Source organism: Mirounga leonina, unplaced genomic scaffold (genome assembly GCF_011800145.1).
Source record: "Mirounga leonina isolate KUSES-001 unplaced genomic scaffold, KU_Mleo_1.0 Mir_173, whole genome shotgun sequence".
Taxonomy (NCBI): Eukaryota; Metazoa; Chordata; class Mammalia; order Carnivora; family Phocidae; genus Mirounga; species Mirounga leonina.
In genome coordinates this window covers 86,398,971-86,419,446 of record NW_023270447.1, presented here as the reverse complement: position 1 = coordinate 86,419,446, position 20,476 = coordinate 86,398,971, and the positions used below count along the sequence as shown (strand labels likewise).

General features: G+C 62.5%; 1 protein-coding gene across 2 annotated transcripts in view; it reads right to left on the bottom strand.

Moving 5' to 3' along the window:
- Positions 1-3,954: 3,954 nt before the first annotated feature.
- The window catches only part of CASZ1 (castor zinc finger 1), a 114,161-nt gene continuing 97,639 nt past the window's right edge, over positions 3,955-20,476 (bottom strand). For both annotated transcript variants that reach the window (XM_035019814.1, XM_035019813.1), the window contains 10 exons: positions 18,471-18,606; positions 18,172-18,235; positions 16,697-16,851; positions 16,471-16,593; positions 15,134-15,472; positions 13,417-13,615; positions 12,474-12,645; positions 10,556-10,707; positions 10,257-10,398; positions 3,955-7,581 (listed from right to left, as the gene is read on the bottom strand). In XM_035019814.1, coding sequence (XP_034875705.1) covers positions 6,470-7,581; positions 10,257-10,398; positions 10,556-10,707; positions 12,474-12,645; positions 13,417-13,615; positions 15,134-15,472; positions 16,471-16,593; positions 16,697-16,851; positions 18,172-18,235; positions 18,471-18,606 — 2,594 coding nt within the window. In that variant the 3' untranslated portion in view covers positions 3,955-6,469. The remainder of the gene's footprint in view (positions 7,582-10,256; positions 10,399-10,555; positions 10,708-12,473; positions 12,646-13,416; positions 13,616-15,133; positions 15,473-16,470; positions 16,594-16,696; positions 16,852-18,171; positions 18,236-18,470; positions 18,607-20,476) is intronic.

The following is a 20,476-nucleotide window of genomic DNA, read 5'->3' as shown; positions in this document are numbered from 1 at the left end:
CCCTGCCCCAGCCATCCTTCTGCCCCAGCTCTACCCCTACCCCAGCCCTCCCTCTGCCCCAGCCCCGCCCCTGTCCCAGCCCTCCCTCTGCCCCTGCCCCAGCCATCCTTCTGCCCCAGCCCTCCCTCTGCCCCTGCCCCAACCATCCTTCTGCCCCAGCTCTACCCCTACCCCAGCCCTCCCTCTGCCCCAGCCCTGCCCCTGCCCCTGCCCTCCCTCTGCCCCAGCCCTCCCTCTGCCCCTGCCCCAGAGCCCAAGGAGGAGGAAGGACAGGCAGGAGACGTTTTCTGACAACCTGATCCTCAGGAGTTTACTTAATCCTTAGTGTTTCTTCATCTGTTTGTTTAAGATAGTTTCTGCCAAGGCACCCAGGGAAGAGGGTCGAAGGCTCCTGGCAGCAGAAGCGAAGGGGCTGGTGAGACCCTGCACGTGTGGCTCCAGCCTCAGGTGAAGTGCTCACCTGGGGGTAGACCCCAGTCCTGCCCTGCGCCTTTGCCCTGCACGGCTGTTTCCCACCCTGGGATCAGCCGCCCCTGCTGGGAGGCGGGGGCCCGCCACTGGGGAGACACCCTCATGGTGTGGTGCTGACATGGGACCACCACCCTGTCCATGTGAGGGCCTGAGCTGGGGGGTGCTCTCTGCAGCTCCCGGGGACCCCCAGCTCCCAACTCCCCCCACCCCACTCCAGTATTGTTGGGTACCTTTCACGCCAATTATGAACAAACCTTAGTAGTTATTGAGCACTTTAAAGTTCAGGCTCTTCTAGAAGAAGACGTGAGATTTTACTATTTCATAAGGGGAATGCGTGAAGCCTTTCCTTGCTACCTGACAAGTCCTGGAAGGACCTTCTTTATGGTGACGGCCACATTTTTTAAATCCATCCGCACACTCAGATGCCCGGCCCTCCGCCTCCCCGGCCAGCAGCCCGGGAGAGTCGTTTCTGGGCCTTAGCAGTTCCTAGGATGCCCAGGGGACCCAGGGCGCAGCCCCCAGGCCCGAGGGGAGCTCTGGCCAGGGCTGAGCGGGTTCTTCGGTGGGGAGAAAGCTTTGGGCTTCCCTAGGCCACGCGTCCGCCCCGAGCGGGAGCTGGGGCAGGCCGCTCCAGCACCGTCTGCGTCCCGGGGGCTGCGGGCCTCCTGGGCGCCGCTTCCTGTCTGGCTGCCCGCGGAGGTGGCCGGCTCTCCCAGCGAGGGTGGCATGGGCCTGGCCCCACGAGGTTCCCCAGGGCTCCAGCCCGGCCGGGGGGCCCTGCTGTGCACCTGGCTTCCTGGAGGCCTGACCCGGGCCTTGGGGCAGCCGCACTCCGTCCGCCACCCATCGTGCCCTGGTCCGGGGCCAAGCCCGCCTGTGGGGCCAGGGCCACCGCATGGAAGGCTGGAGAGCAAGCCGCCTTTGCCCAGGTTCACTGGGCCTGCTGGCGACGGGGCCCAGGGAGGGGGCCGGCCTGTCACCGCGTCCAGGTGGGGCTGGGGCAAGGCTGCCGGTGAGGGCCGGGGCCCACCTCCCATGGGTGACTCAGCTGCTGGTAGCCCCAAGCCAGGCCGGGTCTGTGGGAGGTGGGCCGGCCGCTGACATCAGCGTGAGCCTGTGCAGCTGGTTCTGGCTCTTTCCGAGAGGTTACAAAACTCTCGAATTTGCCCCAGTTTGGATGTAGGAGTAGCACGCCACCGAGGCTAATTACAGCCAGGAATGAAGCCGTGTTTTACTGCATTTCCTACTGAGGCCAGCAAGCCATAGGCAGTGCCGTGGGGCCTGGGCCCGCTCCTGGTGGGGGGCGGGGGGCGGCGGGGTGCTGCTGCAGCTGCGAGCCCCTCCCTCCTGGGGGTGGGGGACATGGTCTCAGTGGGCGCTGGCTCCTGGGGGTGATGTGGCCACTTCTCTCTGCCCTCATCCGGGGCAGCGCCTGGGACTCGGGGCGGTGAGAGCTGACCTGGTGCAGCGTCCTGATGGGTCGCAGGCCCTTGTCCACCCCTTAGGCTGTTTGGAGGGGCACCTCGAGACCCAGCGCCCCCCTCCCTGGGCCAGGTCCAAGGCCTTCCTGATCTATGCCCCTGGGCCCTTGTGCCTGCCTTGTCCTGGGTCTAGCTTGGAAGCCGGGCCTGCCCGCAGCTTGGCTGGGCCTCCCTCCTGTCCACTGTGTGTGGGTCTGCCGAGATCCATCTGGGCGGGGAGGACCCGGGGGCAGCTGGGGAGGGGGCGTTTGTCTTGGGGGGGCCTCATCTGCTCGGAGTCTCTCCTCCCTCCCCTGGGCCCCAGGGGTCCCTGAGAGGCAGCTGACGTTGCAGGCCCCGAGAGCTGGCCCTCCAAGGCCCCTGTGGGGCCTGCCCCCTGGCCCCCTGCTGTAGCACCCAGAGCAGCCCTGTGGTCACGCCACCCACTCACCCAGCTGAGGTCCGGGCTTGGCTCCACGCCGCCCCTCGGGCCCCATGGGAGGGCTGCTCGGCCCACCAGGGCCCGTGAAGCTCCAATAATGGTTTTAATTTGTTGAACTTGTGTTTTATCCCATAAATTAGTCACTGTTTTATTTAACAGAATCGAGATATCCACAAACAATAGGCGAGTTCCAACTTGAACATTTTAATAAGACAGAAAAAAGTATATATTTTCGCGTCTGTTACAAACATATTTATGTAAATAGCCTGTGGGCTGCGTTCCAGGAAGAAAGAAGAAAAGGAAGGGCCTTCTGTGCTGGGGCTGGGCTGGGAAGGAGGCTTCGTGGTGGGAACGACACGGAGCAGAGTGCTGGGCGGGTGCAGACCCAGGAGACGGAGGGAGAGGCAGCCCCCCGCCCCCCCCGGCCGTCCCCCCGCCGGCCCTGGCCCAGCTGCTGCCCAGCCAGGGGAGCAGGGCGCCGTGGGGCCTCACCTTCCCGGCCCCCAGTTCCCGCTCCGGAAAGTGGGTGTGCTCAGTGCAGGGCTGTGACCCGCAGGGAGATGCTCCTCCAAGTGGAAGAATGTCCCCGCCCCCGCGGGGCTCCGGGATGCTTTGGCCACCTGGAAGGACGTCAGCTCAGGGCAAGGCTGGCAAAATGGTGCTGATGATGAGGGTTAGTGGGAAGTGGGTCACCATTTAGAAGTGTCAGGGCAAACGAGGCATGAGGCCTGCGCTCTGGGCCAGGCCTGGTGGCGGTCCACGCACACTTGCGAGGGAACCTCCCCCCGCCCCCTGCCAAGGGGCCACCAGGGCCGGCAGTTCAGGCCTGGGGCTGGTGGCTGCGGACCTAGGAGTTGGCCCCCTCTGGCTCTGCCCCCCTGTGCTCCAGGCAGGAGCCGAGCCAGCATCCGGATTGGATCCGGGTATGCACCGTTCCCAGCCCAGGCAGGTCCCTGCAGGGAGGAGGAGGCAGAGGGATGACCCTGCCAAACGCCTGCCCAGTAGCCCTGGCTGCGAGAGGTTGGGCTGGCCAGGGTCTCAGGGGGCCCGGGGAGCCCATGGAACCTTTGCCTGCGGCCAGAGGCTTCCATGCCAGTCGGCTGTGCCCTCTGGCAGCCGCTGAGCCTCCCGTGCAGGCAGGAGGGGAAGGAGGCCACCCTTTGGGTGGACAGGGCCTGAGCTCCCCACCGTCTGTCCCCAGCAACCTGGAGGAACTTGGCCCCATCCCAGGGCGGAACTGGTCTGCCCCTTTCCTGCCAGGGTTGAGGGGTGACCGACTCCCTCCACTCCTCCCTGCCCTGTGCCGTCGTCCTGCACAGCTGGGTCCCCGCCAGCCACTTGGGGCTGGTTTTAAAAATAAAAGATAACTTGGGCGCCTGGGTGGCTCAGTCGGTTAAGCGACTGCCTTCGGCTCAGGTCATGATCCTGGAGTCCCGGGATCGAGTCCCGCATCGGGCTCCGTGCTCGGCAGGGAGTCTGCTTCTTCCTCTGACCCTTCTCCCTCTCATGCTCTCTGTCTCTCATTCTCTCTCTCTCAAATAAATAAAATCTTTAAAAAAAAAAGATAACTTGATAGATTTTTTTCCAGTTTTTATTGAGTGAAAATGTCAAACCTTGCATCAGTCATGCAAAAAAAAAAAAATCAAATAAATAAAACACATATATTAAATTTCTAATAGCACTAAATTCAAGTGGAAAAATATTCAGTTAACCAGGTGCCGAGGAGACCAGATTCAAGTAATCAGAGCACACACTGTTCAGTTCGGTTTTCACGTTCTGCATTTTTCGTCTCAAAACCTCTCTATATATCTCTATATATCTATATATGTATATACATATAGATATATACACACACATATGTGCATACATGTTATTTTATATTTATATATATACACATACATAGTTATAAAACATTAAAAAGAGCATTGGTGGATCAAGCATTGTTTTCCCCACAGAAAGAAAATAAAACAAAATTACACATTAAAATTCAAAATGAGCTAGCGATGGCTTATAGTCCTAGTGTGCAATATGAAGGTTACAAAAGGCCAGACTTCGCACTGTCGGCATCTCCGATTTTCTTTTCATTTTTTTGTTTAATTTTGCTACATTGAAAAATGTTTTTGTGTTTTGTTTTTTTGTGTTTTTTTTGTTTGTTTCTTTGTTTTTTTCCTTTACAAAACTCCCTCCACACACCCAGCGGTTCCGTGGTAGGGCACAGAGTCTGGGCGAGTGCTCAGCAGCAGCGTGGTGCCCACAGAATTCAGGAGGCTCTGGTAGGGGCTGTTTTAGACAACGATCTGCTGCCTGATGGATCAGGTACGCTCGTCTGACCGCTCCTCCCTCCCTGCTCCCTCCCCAGTGCAGATGATCCTGGCTCTCTGGCTGTGGGCAACCAAGAGGACACACACACACACACACACACACACACACACACACACACGGACCAAAAAAAAAAAAAAAAGAAACCAGTGCCCCCTGCCATCTGGGGCTCCCCTTGGAGATCTGTGGGGGAGGCTCTGGGTGGCAGGCCTCCTCCAGGCTGGGCTTGGCTCTCTCCCTGTGGCCGGGTCTCAGGGTCCCGCCTGAGCCAGGCGGGTGGCCAGGACTGAAGACGCGGGAAGCCCTTGTCCCTGTGGCACCCCCCTCCCCGCAAACTGGGCTTGGTGACCTCGTCCACTCTGGGAAGGGGGGACGTTTTGCAAAGGGAAGCAAATCTGGATGGGTTGCACCAAAGAAGCATCCCAAACAAAGAAATAAAATAAAAACAAACTGGAAAAAAAAAAAAAAAGCCCTACAAAGCCACACGCATAACCAATAGAGAAAAACTCAAATGTTAACTACAAACTTGTATCAACAGTAATAGTCCTTTTTCCTTGTTTCTACAAAATTCAAGTTAAAAGTTGGAATCACGCAGCTCCCGTCAGTGCTAGTGTGAAGACGGCCTCAAACGGGTAAGGCCTCTAAAATAAATGCGAAACGAAGCCCCACGTGAGCGATTGCACTCGGTCTCCAACCCCAGGGCTGGTCCGAGGCGGGCCGGGCTCTCGCGGCCCACCTGCCTTTTTGTTTTGTTTTGTTCTATGTAGAATAATAACCTTTACAGGAAAAATACTGTACAACTTTCTCGCATTTTTCCCCCCATTTTGAATATTAAAGCCCAGACAGTGGTATCCTTCCTGTTCCCACCACGTGGTGGCTGAGGCCCCTTCCGGGCCCAGCACCCCAGCACTGGCTGCTCTTCGGTCTGGAAGCAGCGGACGCAGCCCCGGCCTCCCCCCTGGGGGCAGAGGCTGGGGCCTGGGAGCCCCCGAGTGGCAGGCTGAGGCGCGTCGCCTCCGGGCCCCAGCCCTCAGGAGCAGACCCCAGGGCCGGGCCCTGCGGTGGGGCGCAGCGCCCCGGCCTCCCGGCTCGGCTAATTCCGTGGGGTTCCCTGCGGTCCCTGCAGTGTCGCCGGCGCTGCTGCCTCTGCCCCGCCCCCCACCCCCCCAGGGCCGGGAGGGAGCGTCTTAGCTGCACGAATGGGAGGCCCTGCCAGATGCTACCGCGGCCCGCCTCTGGGGGGGAGGGGAGGGGGTCGCGGTGACCCCCAGCGCCCTTCCCGGTCCTGAGCAATGAGGAATCCCACCGGCGTGGTCGTGGGGCCCGGGGCCCGGCCGCGGGGAGGGGCGCGCGGGGCGGCTGCCCGGTTGTCTGCGCCCGCCTCGCCCTCGGGGGGGCCCCCTGCTCCTCGGTCCCACCCCGGACAAGAGCACCTTCTGTTTCCCTGAAGAAGAAGATCCCCGAAGTGCAGCCAGAGGAGGGTCGCTCGCAGCCGGTCCTTCCAGCCGCTGGCCGCGCACCGCGGGCGGGGCGGGGGCGGCCCGGGAGCACCAGAGGGAGGCCCCCGCCTCTGTCCTGAGACGGACTCGGGGTCCGGAAGCACCGGCGGGGCCGCCTCGAGCCCCGCGGCGGGGGCGACCGTCTCGCTCTGGACCGAGGGCAGCGTTACACATAAATAGCATCTCTTACAAAAGGAATCGCAACGGCCACCAGAGGGGGGGGGGCGGGCGAGGAGGCCCCGGGCCCGGTCCCCGCGTCCCTCCCCCCGACGGGCCGGCTAGGGCGAGGCTGCGGCGGGCGCAGGGGCCGCCAGCTCCGGGCTCCGCGCCCCGGGCCCCCCCGCCGCCGCCTCGGGCAGCGACTCCTCCTCTGAGTCGGTGCGCAGGTCCTCGTCGTCGTCCTCGTCCTCGTCGTCCTCGTCGTCCTCGTCGTCGTCCTCATCCTCGTCCTCGTCCTCGTCCGCCTCCTCCTCGGGCAGCTCCAGCTCCTCTTCCTCGTCCTCCTGTGACGACTCTCCGGCCGCGGGCACGGGCGCGGGCGCGGCGGGGCCGTCGCGGGGCCCGGGGCCGTCGAGCGGGCCGGGGTCGCCCGGGTCGCCCAGCCCCAGCCCCAGCCCCCCCGGGCCACCGGCGGCGGCGGCGGCGGCGGCGGCGGGCGGCAGGAAGAGCAGGGCGCCCCCCGGCTCGGCGCCCAGCGACAGCGCGCCGTCCAGGCCGACGGCGGGGCCCGGGGAGGCGGCGGGCGGCTCCCCGCGCTCCTGCTTCTCGTGCTTGCGCTTGTGCGAGTCCATCTGCGACATGCCCACGACCGTGTGGCGGCAGCCGGGGTAGGTGCAGTGGAAGTGCGAGCACTTGAGCTTGTACTTGCAGTCGGGCACGGCGCAGTCGGCGCTGGAGCTGAACTGGCAGAAGCCCGCGGCGCTGATCACGTCCTGCTTGCCGTGGTGCTTGCGGTGCGCCGTGACCTTGGTGCTGTCCGTGCAGCGGAAGCGGCAGCGCAGGCAGTGGAAGTGGGTGCTGCTGCCCGAGAAGGGGCAGTCGGCGAAGTGGCAGCGCAGCGAGGCCTTGAAGCGCTTGAAGTCGTCCAGCACCAGGTTGTCCACGCGGTCGTGGTGCTGGGCGTGCTTGTACATGTGCGTGCGCCCGCAGAACTTGTAGCCGCAGTTCTCCCGCGTGCAGTGGTAGTGGGTGACCTTGAGCGAGAACTGGCACGCCGCGTCCTTGCAGTCCTCGTAGAGGTCGAAGCGCCGGAAGCCCTCCAGCATCATGCCCTCGTCCAGCATCTTCCGCGAGGAGGCCGTCTTGCGCCGCTTGCCGAACGGCGACATGTCCTCGATGATCCAGAAGCGCTTCTTGGCCCCAGAGGCTGTGGGCATGGAGATGGTGTTCCCTGGGGAGGGGCAGGGGAGGTCAGTGCCCACCCCCCCGCCCGGGGCACCATTCCCAGGATCACACACCCACGCGGGTCCCCAGTCCCGGCACCACACGGCCAGAGGGCGCCCCTCGGGGGTCAACGCCTTGGCTTCCCCGGGACTCTGGGGGCCTCCCCCCTCCCCCTCCCAGAAGAGTCGGGGAGCCCCAGGCTTCCCCTTGCATCATCGCATGTCTGCAGGATGAGGGCACAGGCATCCGCCCGGGGTGGCAGAGCAAGCAGCCCGGGGGGAGGGGGGGATGTGGTGGCTGCTTCCTGGCCAGTTTGGGTGGGAAGTGAGGACACGTCCCGGCGCTAATTGAAGCTGAAGGGGGAATCTAGGTCGGCAGAGTATAATTACCCAGGTTGGCCGGGGGCCAGGACGCCATCATGCACCCGCCTCTAATGAGGGACAGGCCAGTTCCTTCTCCAGCTGGCTAACCAGTTTCCCCGGCTGCCCACCTGTCTGCACAGGGGACCAGCCTACTTGCAACAGGGATGCCAAGCGCCCCGGGGCTGTTTGGGACTGCAACTCCCTGCCCCGAGGGACACCTTCCCCTTCATACCAGAAGGTTCTTTAAAGTCTTGTTGGGGTCTTCTGGCCCCAGTTAGCTGGGAGAGGACAGCTCTGCTGAGGGGCCAGGCTGGAGCAGGGGCTCAGCCAACAGATGGGTGCCCATCTGTGCCCTCCCTACTGGATGCAACTGCCTCCCTAGACTCCGGATGCCCCATTGCCAGGTCTGCCTGATCCCCTTTCTGGGAGGCACCAGGCCCCTACTGCTGTGGGGTGAGGGGCGTGGCACAGGCCACGGGGGAAAGGGCAGCGATCCCAGCGCTCCCTGCCCCACACCCTAGAAACCAGAGAGAAAGCTTCAGGGCCCGGCCCTAGCCGGGGTCAAGGGTGGGCATCCTCCAGGCTTCTCCCACGTAGCTGACGCATTCAGCCTGTCCTGAACCTGCCTCGAACGCCCAGCCTCCATGGCACCACTGGGCCGCATCGTCCACTAAGGGAATAGACCCAGTCACCCACCCTTAGCGGGTGAAACCAAGGTCTGCCACGGGGTGGGGGTGCCCAGCAGAGGACCGGGGAGGGTCTGGGGCCTGGAGATGCAGGCGCATGTGGAGTGGTCGCTGGTACAGGGCTCTGCCTGGTTATGGCGGCAGCTTTCCATGGGCTGGATCCCACGAGGCAGGGCCCCCCTGCCCTGCTCTCCACCACACCCCCGGGCCTGGCACTCAGCAGAATGTGAGGCCCAAATGAGTGAGGGAAGGCACAGAGCCGGGGTGATGAGTACACCCCGGAGGGGAGAGGAGGGCAGGTCTCATCCCCACAGGGCATCAGATGTGGGGGGGAGGGCTTGAGGGTGGGCGCAGGAGGCGCCTCTGCCATTGAGCACTGCCTGGGGCCTGGGCCACACAGACTCCCCCCTTCTTCCTGCTTGGCCCCAGGGATGGGGGTTCAGGCTGACGTCAGGACCCTGGCTGGACCCAGTGCCGGGCAGGGGTGGAGAGGAGCAGTCCGCGGGGCAGAGACTAGGTTCTCTGGTCTGGGGGGGTGCTGGGCTGTGAGGGGCACAAGGCGGCCCTGTCCTCGGCCCGGCAAGGCCACAGGAAAAGGTCAGGCCCCGGATCACGGCCTCGATGGTCAGCCGGGGTGACAAACACTGGCAGGAAGTCGTGTGCGAGTTACCTGCGGCGTCCTGAACTAGGGGGGCGTCGCCTTGTACTGGACTTGGAGTCGCAGTGGTGGGCGGGAAGCGGGGTGGGCTGCTGACAGGGCGGCCCAGGCCCCGGGGGGCTCCGAGAGTGGCACTGAGCAGAGAGTATGAGACACAGGGCGGAGAAAAGAGGCATGGGAGGGAGGGGAGGGGCGCCCGCAGCACGGCCGCTGAGAAGGATGGGGTCAGTGGGGGCTGCGGAGCCACGCGGGCAGCCTGGTCACCAGCGGCGGCAGGAGGAGGAGGAGGAGGAGCCGAGCAGCCTGGAGAGGGTGGAGAAACGCAGGGGGAGAAAAAAAAAAAGGAAACCAAAACAAAGAAAAAACAAACAAAAAAGAACCCAAATGAGAAACCCAATGGCAGAAGCAAGTATGATATGAAAACATGTGGACAGATGAGGAGCAGAGAGGCGCCACGACAGAGTGGGGAAGGAGGTGGCAGGGGGAGGAGAGAACGGGAGGGGCAGGCTGTGCAGGGGGAGGTCACGGTGGGCTCGGGGAGGGCCTGCGGCCGAGCCCAGCGTGGGCGGGAGCCTGGTCTGGGACGACGGCCGCTGGGGATGCTGGGCCGGGTGCCTGGGCCCCGGCCTACCTGCCCTCCTGGCGGGGGGCGGGGCTCTGCTGCTCTATTCGGTTAGTGCTCAGAGAGGACAAGCCTGGGGTCCTCTCCTGGAAACCGAAGCCAAGGGCTGAGTGCTGGCAGGCGGTGGCCTCCATGACCCGCGTCCCACAGACCCGCAGGCTCTGCCGCACCCAGAGGCTGGCTCTGTCCCCGCTTTGAGGCCACTTGACCATGACCTTCCAGTCCTAAGACCGACCCAGCAGTGCCTTGGGCCTTGGGAGGAGGGGCCTGGCCCAGGCTGGAAGTCTCCGGGCGCCCAAGGTCTCTTCCTGGCCCGCAGCTGGCGCCGTCCCAGCTCCCCGGCCACACACTCACCTGCCGCCGTGCTCTCGTTGCCCACGGGGGTGCTGGAGCAGCTTCGGTCCATGGTGGACGACTCGGAGGACACGGCGCCCGGGCTGCAGCCCGTGTAGTCCATGTACTCATCTGTCTCCGTGTCCATCAGGCTCGGGGGGCCCTGAAAGGAAGCGGGGGCCCCTGAGGAAGCTGGGCTGGGGGCCTTGCTGCCTTCAGGGCGGCACGGGCCCCCCACCTGGAAGCAAGAGCAGGACAGGGTGATGCCCTGTCGCCACCCCAGGCGGAGGAGGGGGCGGCGGCCGGCTGGGGGCTCTCACCTGGGAGGGAGGCACGCGATCGAAGTTCTTCCCCAGCATCCTCCGCATGTGCTTCCGGGCGTGGGAGGTCATCTGGTGCTTGAGGAGGAAGGAGAACTGGCAGCCCTCCCGGATGCAGTGGAAGTGGCTGTTCACCTGGTTGTACTTGCAGCCTGCGGACACAGCCCCGCCCGGCCGTGAGCGCCCCGCGCCGCCCAACGCTCGCCGCACCTGCTGCGTGTCGGTGGCCTTCTGGGCACTGGTGTCCAGGGAGAGGGCACGTGCCCCCCCGACCCGCGGGGGCATTCCTCTGAGGAGGCCTTGCACTCCACCCCAGCCCCAGGTGGCAGGAGGGCATGTGATGTGGCAGGCTGGGCCCCCCATCCCCTGTCCCCCCAGCGGAGAGATCCCGGGGCTCCAGGCGAGAGACCCTCATGACCCGTCCGCCAGGTCAGCCCCCTCCCAGCAAGCAAGATGTGTCTTCACGTCTCCTCTGGGGAGCCCGGGAGCCTCTCCCCGGACCTGTTTAGGCCTCTGCCCTGCCCCCACCCCACCTCCGCTTGGCTCTGGGCTGAGAACAAACAGCGCGCGGGCAGGGCTGAAACAGTGTCAGCGCAGGGCAGGTGAAGGCCTGCCCGTTGCCATGGCACCGGGGCTGGCCAGGTGTCTTATGTCATCCCCCAGCTTTGTTTGGCCCCAACTACCACCCAAAACCCCCGAAGCTGAGTAAATACGGACAGCTACGGAGCACCCCGACACCCGTAAGCTGAGCCTGAGGACGGCACGGGCCACTGAATGTTGACCTCTGTTGCCAGTTACCAACCCTCTCCCAGGCCGTGAATTCTTTTCGAATTAATACTTGAAAGAAAGGTTTGTTTCTTGCCCTTTCCTGGCAGTCGCCCTGCGTAGCTCCCCCTTCCCCTCTGGAAGGGCCAGTGCAGATGCAGCTGCCCCACCTCTGGTCCCCCAAGGCCCTGCTGCTCCAGCCACCGAATCCCAGCAGGCCCGGCCTGCAGCCCAGATGTCTGGCCCGCCTGCCTCGCGGCCACCTGCCTTCCAGTTTCCAGTTTGTTCCTGGCAGATTCCTGCCCCACATCTGTAGGCCCAAGAACATGTGGCTCCATCGTGAGGCACATGGGTGGGCTCTGCCCTGTGCCCGCTCATCCCAGAGCCCCGTCCCCAAAAGGCATCCCCAGGGCAAGCTGGGGCCAGGGAGTGACTCGGGGGGCCCCGGGTCGGGGGCTGTGGACGGCTTCCCAGCCGAGGCCCCAGCTCTCACAGCAGACTCCGCTCCCTGGCATCTGCTGCGAAGCTCAGGACACGTGTGGCCTCCTCCTTCTGGGTCGCCCAGGTCGCAGATGCTCTGGGCTGACCCACAGTGTCCCTGCTTGTCCCACCAGATCCCTGCCACTAAGCACGGCGCTGGCCAGAGCAGACGCCCCAAAGCCTTACTGCCACCACCCCCCACCCGCCACCTCCTGCAACAGTACGCTCCGCACGCAGCCGTCCCTCAATAAGCATCTGCTGCACGAACACACGAGCAGACGGAGCAGGGTCCGTTCTGGACAAAGCCCTTGTAGTGCAAGCCCTGGAAAGCAACCCCAGGGCAGGCCACTTCAGGAGCTCCTACGTTACCGGCACGGCCTCGAGGGAAAAGGAAAGAGCTCCGGGGTCAGGGCCTGACTCTGCCCATGGGGCGTTTTCCTTGGGGGGAGGGTGGTGGCTGGAGTGCTCCAAGTCCCCCTCGCCCCTCTTCCTGGGCTCTTTGTGTCGGACAGGGTTGCCCCGTGGCAATTCCTAGCCTGTGAGATCTGGGACGTTTTTAAAGAACTGTGGAGCCTGAGAGGCAGGGACAAGAGGGGGGTACCGGGAGAGGGGGCCAAGGCTGCACCCCTGCCCCTTGCCGCAAGCCGCCACCCCCAGCCCCGGCCGCTAGTACCTAGCCTGCCACACTCCTCGCGCTTGGTGAAGTACTTGAACCCGTTGGCCGCCCGCCGCTCGGCCTTCTCGTGCTTCTTTATGTGCCATGGCAACTTGGTGGTGATGTTGGTCACAAAGTAGCAGCCAGTCCGGAGGCAGTGGTAGTGTCCACGCATCCGGAACTCGCAGTGCTGCAGGGAGGGGCAGGGGGGTCAGGAACAGGCGGACAGCTTCTGTGAGCTCCCACCTGGCCCCCGCGTCTGGGCCATGGCAGGCCCTCCTCCGTGCTCAGAATCAGGAATCGGATACAGGCCTTTCACGTGTGCAAAAGCAGTATTGTCCCTTTTGTCATTTGACTGAAACATCCAGCCTGGTGATCGTGCCAACTGCCTCCGATCCCACACCCAGAGCAGACATCACTAATCTATCCCTGCACTCTTCCCTGCATCGCCCAGCTCTGGGATCAGACTCCTTCTCAAGGCACTCTACCAAACAGCCCCTACCAGTCTCGGGGTAGGCCTTTATTAAGGTGAACTTGATCTGCCCTTCCTGTCTGGGGCATGGACAGTTGAATCTCTAACTGCCCAGTGGGCCTAGAATTGTAAAATTCTCGGCGTGTGGGGAAAGGGAGCCCAGTTCCAGGACCGGCAGAATGATGCCAAGTGTAGAGCAGCTGTCCAGCATGACGTCCCCACTGAGGGCCGGGATGACATGACAGACCTCACCAACGGAGCCCCAGTCTGGACCCCTGCCCAGGGGCCTCCAGGGGCCGACAGTGCCCTTTCCAGGGACGGGAGGAGGCCAATTCAAAATGGGTGTGAGAAACGGAATCCCTGCCAGGAGGAGCTGGTCCCGGGCCCTGCCCCCCGCCCCGTGCTGACCCCCAACCCCCAGGCCCTGCCCCTCCACCCTGTGCTGACCCCTACCCCCCGGCCCTGCCCCCGCCCCCTCCCCGTGCTGACCTGGTTGGGACAGAGACACTGAAGTGAGTAGTACGCGAACTGGTCTCGCACGTTCACCAGGTTGTTGTTGGGGTTGATGTGGTCCAGGCAGTGTGACTCAGCCTTGCCTGAGGTTTTGCAGACGTACTTGCAGTTCCCAAAGAGACAGTGGAAGTGGAACTTGCTGGCATACTTGCAGTCCGTTGCGAGGCAAGGATCGCTGGAATGAAACCACAGCCCAGAAGGTCATTGGCATTCCCAGGGCCCTCCCCACGGACATCCTGACATTTGTCGTGTTGGGGTTCTGCTCCCTCATCCCCTGGGGTGCAGCCCAGAGGACTGGCCCCTGGGCTGCCCTCCTCCCGCACCTCAAGTGGCTTTGGCCAGAGGAGACTACAGATCCCAGCATGCATTCCTGCCTTCTTTTTGGAGCTCGGATGGTGCAGGAAGGATTGCAGTGTGAAGGCTGCCCAGAGCATTGCATGCTGGGACACGTAGTTTCCATGGCCACACCTCAGGATTATAGATAAGGACGGCTGCAGTAACCTCTTGGATGTGAAACTGAGAGATGGCGCTGCCAGCCCTGGCGGGGGGCCAGTGAGGGCCTGGCAGGCCTGGCACGGGCACTGCCCTGGGTGTGGCTGACTGACAGGGTGCAGATGGGTGGGCAGCCCTACCAGGAAGCTCTGCTACCACGGGGCCTCGACCAGTGGGGATGCGTGCCTGCTGTCATGTGCTGCCGAGGTGCACGGCTGCTGGGGGCCCCCAGGGTCGGCCCAGGGCGTGGGGCTCCCGCCCACTCAGAGAACCTCACAGGCCAGCTGAGTGGTGGAGCTTGGGGGGTGGAGGGGTGCTGGGCTGAGCCCCCCCGCTTCATGCCGGCCTGCCCAGGGAGCAGCAGCCCCGCCCCACGGCCTGCCCCCCTGGGCGGCAGACAGGTGCGAAGGATGCTGTGCCCCAGCCTTCAGCCCTGGCCGCCCCCATGGCCACCCCTATGGCCGCCGTGGGGTGGGAAACCGACCGCGCTGGGGAAACTAAGAGGGCTGCTGCTGAGGGCGAGGGGGACTGGAGGAAACCCGGGGAGGGACGGGAGGAGCGCAGGTCCCCCTCCATGCCGTAGGCCCAGCCCCAGGTGCTCAGAGAGGGAGGACAGCTGCCGCTCAGGCGGTGTGTGTTCACATCCAATTTATTACTTTTATTGAGAACAGGAAGCCGCACACATAACGATACAGAGTCACCGTTCTCGCCACAAGGCGCCACCACCATCCAGTGAGGAAGGGCCCTTCCACCCCTGAGAGCTCAGGCCATTGTGCAGATGGGCACGGGCCTGGGTGGGGTGGCGCCTAGCCCCCTCGCCCCCCACCCATGACTTCGCTTGTTCCGCAGAGGCTTGGCCGTGGGTGCGAGCCACAGAGACCCACAAGGAGGCCCAGGGCGAGATGCAGCCCACCACTCCCAGTCCACCCAAGCGGGTCCCCACTGTGTCACCACTGCCCCTCGGGAACAGCGGCCATCCCACCCCCCCCACCCATCTGGCCGCTCTGGGAACAGGCAGGGAGGCCAGAGAAGCAGCATCTTTGGCTAGAAGGCCATCACCCAATGACGGTGTCCCAGAGAGGCTGGGGACAGCCAGGGCTAAGTGCAGGGTGAGGAGCAGGGCCTCTGCGGCTCCCCTTACTAGCACCTACTCCCGAGACACACGGGGGACACGGAACTCCCGGCTCATCGAGGGACTCACTTCTCCTGGAACTGCAGGAATCCGGGTTTGACCTGGGGCTTGGCGTTTTCTAGAGAAGTCGTTGCCAAGGGTGAAGTGGGCAGGTGAGGCACTGACGCTGGAATCTGAGGCATCTGGGGTATGGTGGAAGCGAGCTGCTTCCAGGCGAGCAGCGTGGGGGTGGAGGGCACGGCGGCCGGGCTGGGAGTGGGACCTTCCAGAGAGGAAACCGTGGCTGTGGTGACAGGAGGCGCTGGAGGGGACGAGGGGGCCAAGGCAGGTTTGGTCTCCGCAGCCGAGGCGGGGAAGGAGGCCTCTGCGTTTCCCTTCACTGCTCCTCCCTCCGTCCGGAAGTGGAAGCTGCAACAGGCAGAAGCCACGTCTCAGGTGGGGAATGACGAGGGCCCGGAGCAGGTAGCCTTTCCCGGGGTCTGACCCCATCACTAGCCTAGGGGCCCAGTGTCCCCCACCCCTCCCTCCCCCCGCAGTCCCCAGTCCTAGGCATGACCCTACCAGGAAAGAAAGACTGACAACAAACGGCCGTATCCTCTGGTCCTCAACTTGGGCTCCTAGCTCGGCCCTAACTACCTTCCTACCTGTGACCTTCCTGCTGTGGCTGTCCCTAGCTCCTCCCTACACAGAGCAGGGGGGGACAGGGACAGCAGGCCCTGGTGCACGAAGTCCGTGCTTCCAGAATCTGCTCTGAGAATTAAAGGCGGGTCTCAGCCTTCGAAGTTGGCTCTTCTTCAGACTAGCAGCTGGGCTGCCTAAGCCGTAAGCAGAGCCTGAGTGAGGGCCCAGGAGCCTCGGTCTGTTTTAAATGTCGGCAAGTTCTGGGTTCAATTATGCTAGGCGGGCCTGCTGCTTTTCAGCTCAATGGGTTTACAAATTAATTTCCTTATTTTTAGGTCAAAGAGAATCTACTCGTCTACAATACTGTGGCTAGGAAAGGTCTTCACCTAGGGTCCCTACCTGGGTCAGAGAGGGGTCTCTCTGGCTAACTCTGCAGGGAACATGTGCGGTCAGGCTGCCGGCTGCAGTGGGCGGGGTGGGGGGGTGGGGGGTGGGGGTGGGCAGAAGCAGACCCTGCTCCGGGTCTCTATGTGGGGCCTGGATGGGCTCAGAAGATCCTGCTGGGAGCTGAGCAGGTGGAAGGGCGGGGAAGCCTGCCTTTTTTTCAGGCAGTACCTTCTAAGAAGCCAGCTCAGCTTCTGAGGTCTGGTGGGAGCTGCACACGGGTCCCTGCTTGGAAAGCAGCTAGAGGCCCGCGCAGCCCCTGGGCCCACCCAGCCCAGAGCCTGAGCCCGGCTGGGATGAATGAGGCTAGGTTGCCATGGGCCGCGGGGACCCCCACTCACTTGGCGTGCTTGATGGCCCCGTCCAGGGTGCTGAAAAGCGCGCCGCACTCCTCCACCACACAGTGGAAGTGGGCCTTGTGAAGGAAGTCACACTGGGCATCACAGAAGTCCTTGGTGCCAAACCTGGCAGAGGAACCGGTGGTCAGAGGAGACCCTGGGGCACTGGCCACCACGACGGGTGGGCGTGGCCCTCCCTGCTCTTTTGCTCTGCCAGGAAGCCCCTCACCTTCGAAGGTACACCTTCCAGGGCTCGGACAGCTTCTCCTGAACCAGTGCCTTCACAGCCTTGCCCAGGAAGGGCGAGGACTCCATGGCGGCGCTGCCCTCTGCTTCCGTCTTGATGTTCAACAGGCTGCCGAGGTTGGGGTTGCCCTGAGACATCTGCGAAGAGCACAGGGGCCATGCTTGAGGCTGGGGACCTCAAGACACAAACGTGGCCACCCTGGGAGCAGCAGCAGCTCTGGGCCCCTCGGGCCTCTCGCAACAGACCGGAGCCACTGAGAGGAGAGGAGGCCTGGCCCCACGAGGCTCTGTCCATAGCCGAGCCCTCTCTGAACGGATGCTGCCCCAGGCAACGTGCAGCACTACCCTGGCCCCGTGGAGATGCCAGGGCTCCTCCACACAAGCCCTGTGGTGCTAAGATCCATCACTCAAGCTAAGGCCGAGACTCTGGGCACATGCTCCAGCCTAGCTTTTCCCAGACTTCGTGGCTCCCTGGTTATTTTCCTGCCAGGTTTTCAAAAGAAGTGCAGGAGGAGGAGGGGGGGAACCCCTATGAATTCCTTGAGAACAAGAGAAGGCACACAAAGGAGGAGCAGAGAGGGAGGGAGGGAGGCTCACGGGGTGAGATCAAGATGGCTCACTGCTGCTGGGCCCCGGAGGGGGAGTGGGGAGGGGGAGCCCGTGTAAAGGCTCGACCCACATGGGGCATGGGGCCCTGACAGGAAGGAACGAGGGGATGCGGGGGGCAGTGACCCGAGAAGGGAAAAGGAGAGCAAGAGAGCTAGGAGGGAGGGAGGGAAGGTGGAGGGCACGGGGCCTGTGGCGGAGGGCAGAGGGCGGCAGGGGGCTCCTTCCCCGCCAAGGGCCCAGCCGGGACCTCCACCCGTGAGGTCCGGCCGGGGCCCAGCTCCCTCAGCAGTCACTTGTGTGCGGTAACCAAATTAATCTTGCTGTAGTCAAATTTATCATGTGAAGGGGGAAAATATATTTGAGATGATGTATAATTTACAAAGACCCTGCATTATTTAAAATAAATATTCTGGAGCGACCTCTGCGGAAGGCGTCCGAGACCATTACTCAACCCGAAAAGTGGAAATTGATGCTTTGCTCCCACTTTAGGGCCCCTCCCCCACCCCTTTTTAAACAAACAAAAAATATATATAAAATAAATAAATAAAATTAATAACTGAGAGCGGAAGAAGTTAGAGGGCTCTGGAAAAGCTTTTGGAGTCCTCCATCTGAAGGGAAAAAAAGGGTGTCAGAGGCTGGAATATATTTCTTCAGCCAGTTCATTAAATTAATTTGTAAGCAGGGGCTCTGAAATTATATCCGATGAAAAATGGCCTCAAAATTTAAATGGTACAAACTCATCTTATTAGAGGCAAAACATTAAAAAACAAACACATCCCCCCCACCCCCCAGCATAGCTTTAATTTCTCTGGGTGGGGGAATGGGAGGCGTGTGATGGATGGTTCCTACCTTATTCATAAGCGAGGATAAAAGAGATGAATTTGCCGGGACTGCGTGGCCATTTGATTCATTGCTGGAACACACAAACCAAGGGGCTTTGGCTTGGATGTACGTGGGACTGAGCCCAGATACTCACCCTTCCCAGCCCATCCCTCGGGCCCCGGCCCCGCCTGCGACATCTGCCTGGGCAGGACGACGCCCCCCGCTAGGAGGGGTCGTCTCCTGGCCTCTGTGCGTGTGCCCCCAGGAGTGCTGGCCCAGGGCCTCCTGCCATGGAGCAGAACTGGAAGGCCCCAGCCTCGCCTCACCTGGGCTCCTTCACAGTCAGGTCTAAACTGCGGTCCTGGGAGACCTCGTGGGGAACCGGGGCGCCAGGGTCCTCACCGGGCTCCTGCTTCACTGGGGTTGTGGGGAACCTGGCGGGGGCGGCCTGCTGCCCGCTTCCTACGGGGGAGGGGAGGGAAGATGGTGTTAGAGGGGCTGAGGGCTTCCTCTGGGCACAAACCGGAACCCCCTCACCGCCCAGCAGGGAGGGCAGTGGGCTGGGTGGGCTGGGGCCCTGGGGGAGCCCTGGCTGCTGGTCAGCGATTCTCCCCATTGACATGATCGCTTGTGACGCTTACCCCTGTGTGGCAATTCTTCAAGTGATAATTATTGCAAAATTATGTCAAAGTTGTCCTGGCTCAGGGCCTCCTGGAGGAGAAGGGCGGGAGGCTGGGGAGGGGGCTGGCACGGGGGTGGGGGCCCTTCATTTTCTCCACCGACTGTCACAGTCAATTTGTGGGGCTGCCGCTTAGGCTTTTATTAAAGACTCTGTTAATGCTGAGGGAAAGTGGCAGATCTAGACTGGGAGCTGCGCCCCCTCCGCAGGTCCCCGGCCCACTGTTGCCGGGGCGACGGCCCTGCCTTCCACTGAGCATGCCTAGGAGGGGCATCTGCTGTGTCAGGGCTATGGAAGCTGACAGCCAATCAGAGCGGTTCAAACTATGTGACCTCGCCCGTCAAGCTGTCCAGGGCAGGGATAGGAGGCCCACTCGGGCCGGGCTGGGCTGGACCGGGGCTAGGTGGGAGCTGGTGGGGTGCCGCCACTGGGGGAAAGGCCGGAGCTGGGCGGGCAGAGGACCGGGGAGGCCGAGCAGAGCAGGGGCAGAAGCAGCTGCTGACAGGAGTGTGTCCACCGAGCCCTTCTCCACAATCCCCAAGTGGCTGAAATACTGCTCTGCCCCAAGGCGCTGTGGCCGACAGAGGCCTGCTTCACAGGCAGCAAGTGGCATTTTATTAAAAAATAAAGGAAAATGGGCCCCCTCCCCTTCCTTGCCCTTTCTTTTGGGGGAAGGAGATTTTTCTAATGAAAAGGAAGAAGTTGCCAGTCTGGCCACGGAGCCCCACGTGGCCCTGAAACGGCTGGCCAGAGAGGCATAGCCCCTGGGGCAGTCCTGCTGTCCCTCCCACGCCTGGAATGGAAGGTGGGTCTTGCCACTTCCAGCTGACAGGAGTGTCCCACTGGGGACAGCCGAGTTTTTGGAACTCAGCGTCCACATGCCGGTAGCTCCCCAAGGTCACTTGCCCAAGGTCCCCCAGGATATGGGCAGGCCCTCCGGGAGGTCTGGGCAGATCCCTGGGCTAGGCCGCAGGGACCTTAGGGCTTGGCTGGTCTCGAGATGACCTCACAGAGGAGCAGGGCGCTCGGGCTCAGGAGTCGGACCACCGAGGTCCACCAGACTTGGCCCCCTCTTAGCTGTGTGCCGGGAGCAGACTATCCGCACTGGTCCTTCAGCTCCACAAGGCAGGACTCTGCCTCCCTGTGTGTCCCCAGCACCGGCCAGGTGCCCGGCCCTTAGCAAGCACAGCGGTTGTTGAATGAGTGGATGAAGTGACAGCTGACTTTTGTCACAGGGGACAGGCGAGAGGAGCCAGGTAAACAGAAAAGCCGAAGAGCTCCAGAGACACAGAAGACATTTAAAAAGAGTAGAAAACCTGAGAGAGGAGAACTGCGCCCCTTGGCGAGCCAGAGGGAGGGCGGAGGTGTAAGCAGGAGGCTCCAGCTGCGTTGTCCAACATGGCAGCAGCTGGCCAGGTGTGACTCGGTTAAAGTAATTCCAATAGAAATCCAGTTCCCTGGTCACATGGCCAATTTCAAGCGCTCAACAGGCACCTGTGACTAGCGGCTGCCATACTGGACAGCGCAGAACAGAACGTTTCCGTGGTCGCAGAAAGTTCTACCAGATGGCACTGATTGAGGGGGAGAGACTGGAAGGATGTCCTTGGCCTTGAGGGGCTGGCCAGGTGTGAATCCCAAGCATCCCTGAAGTCT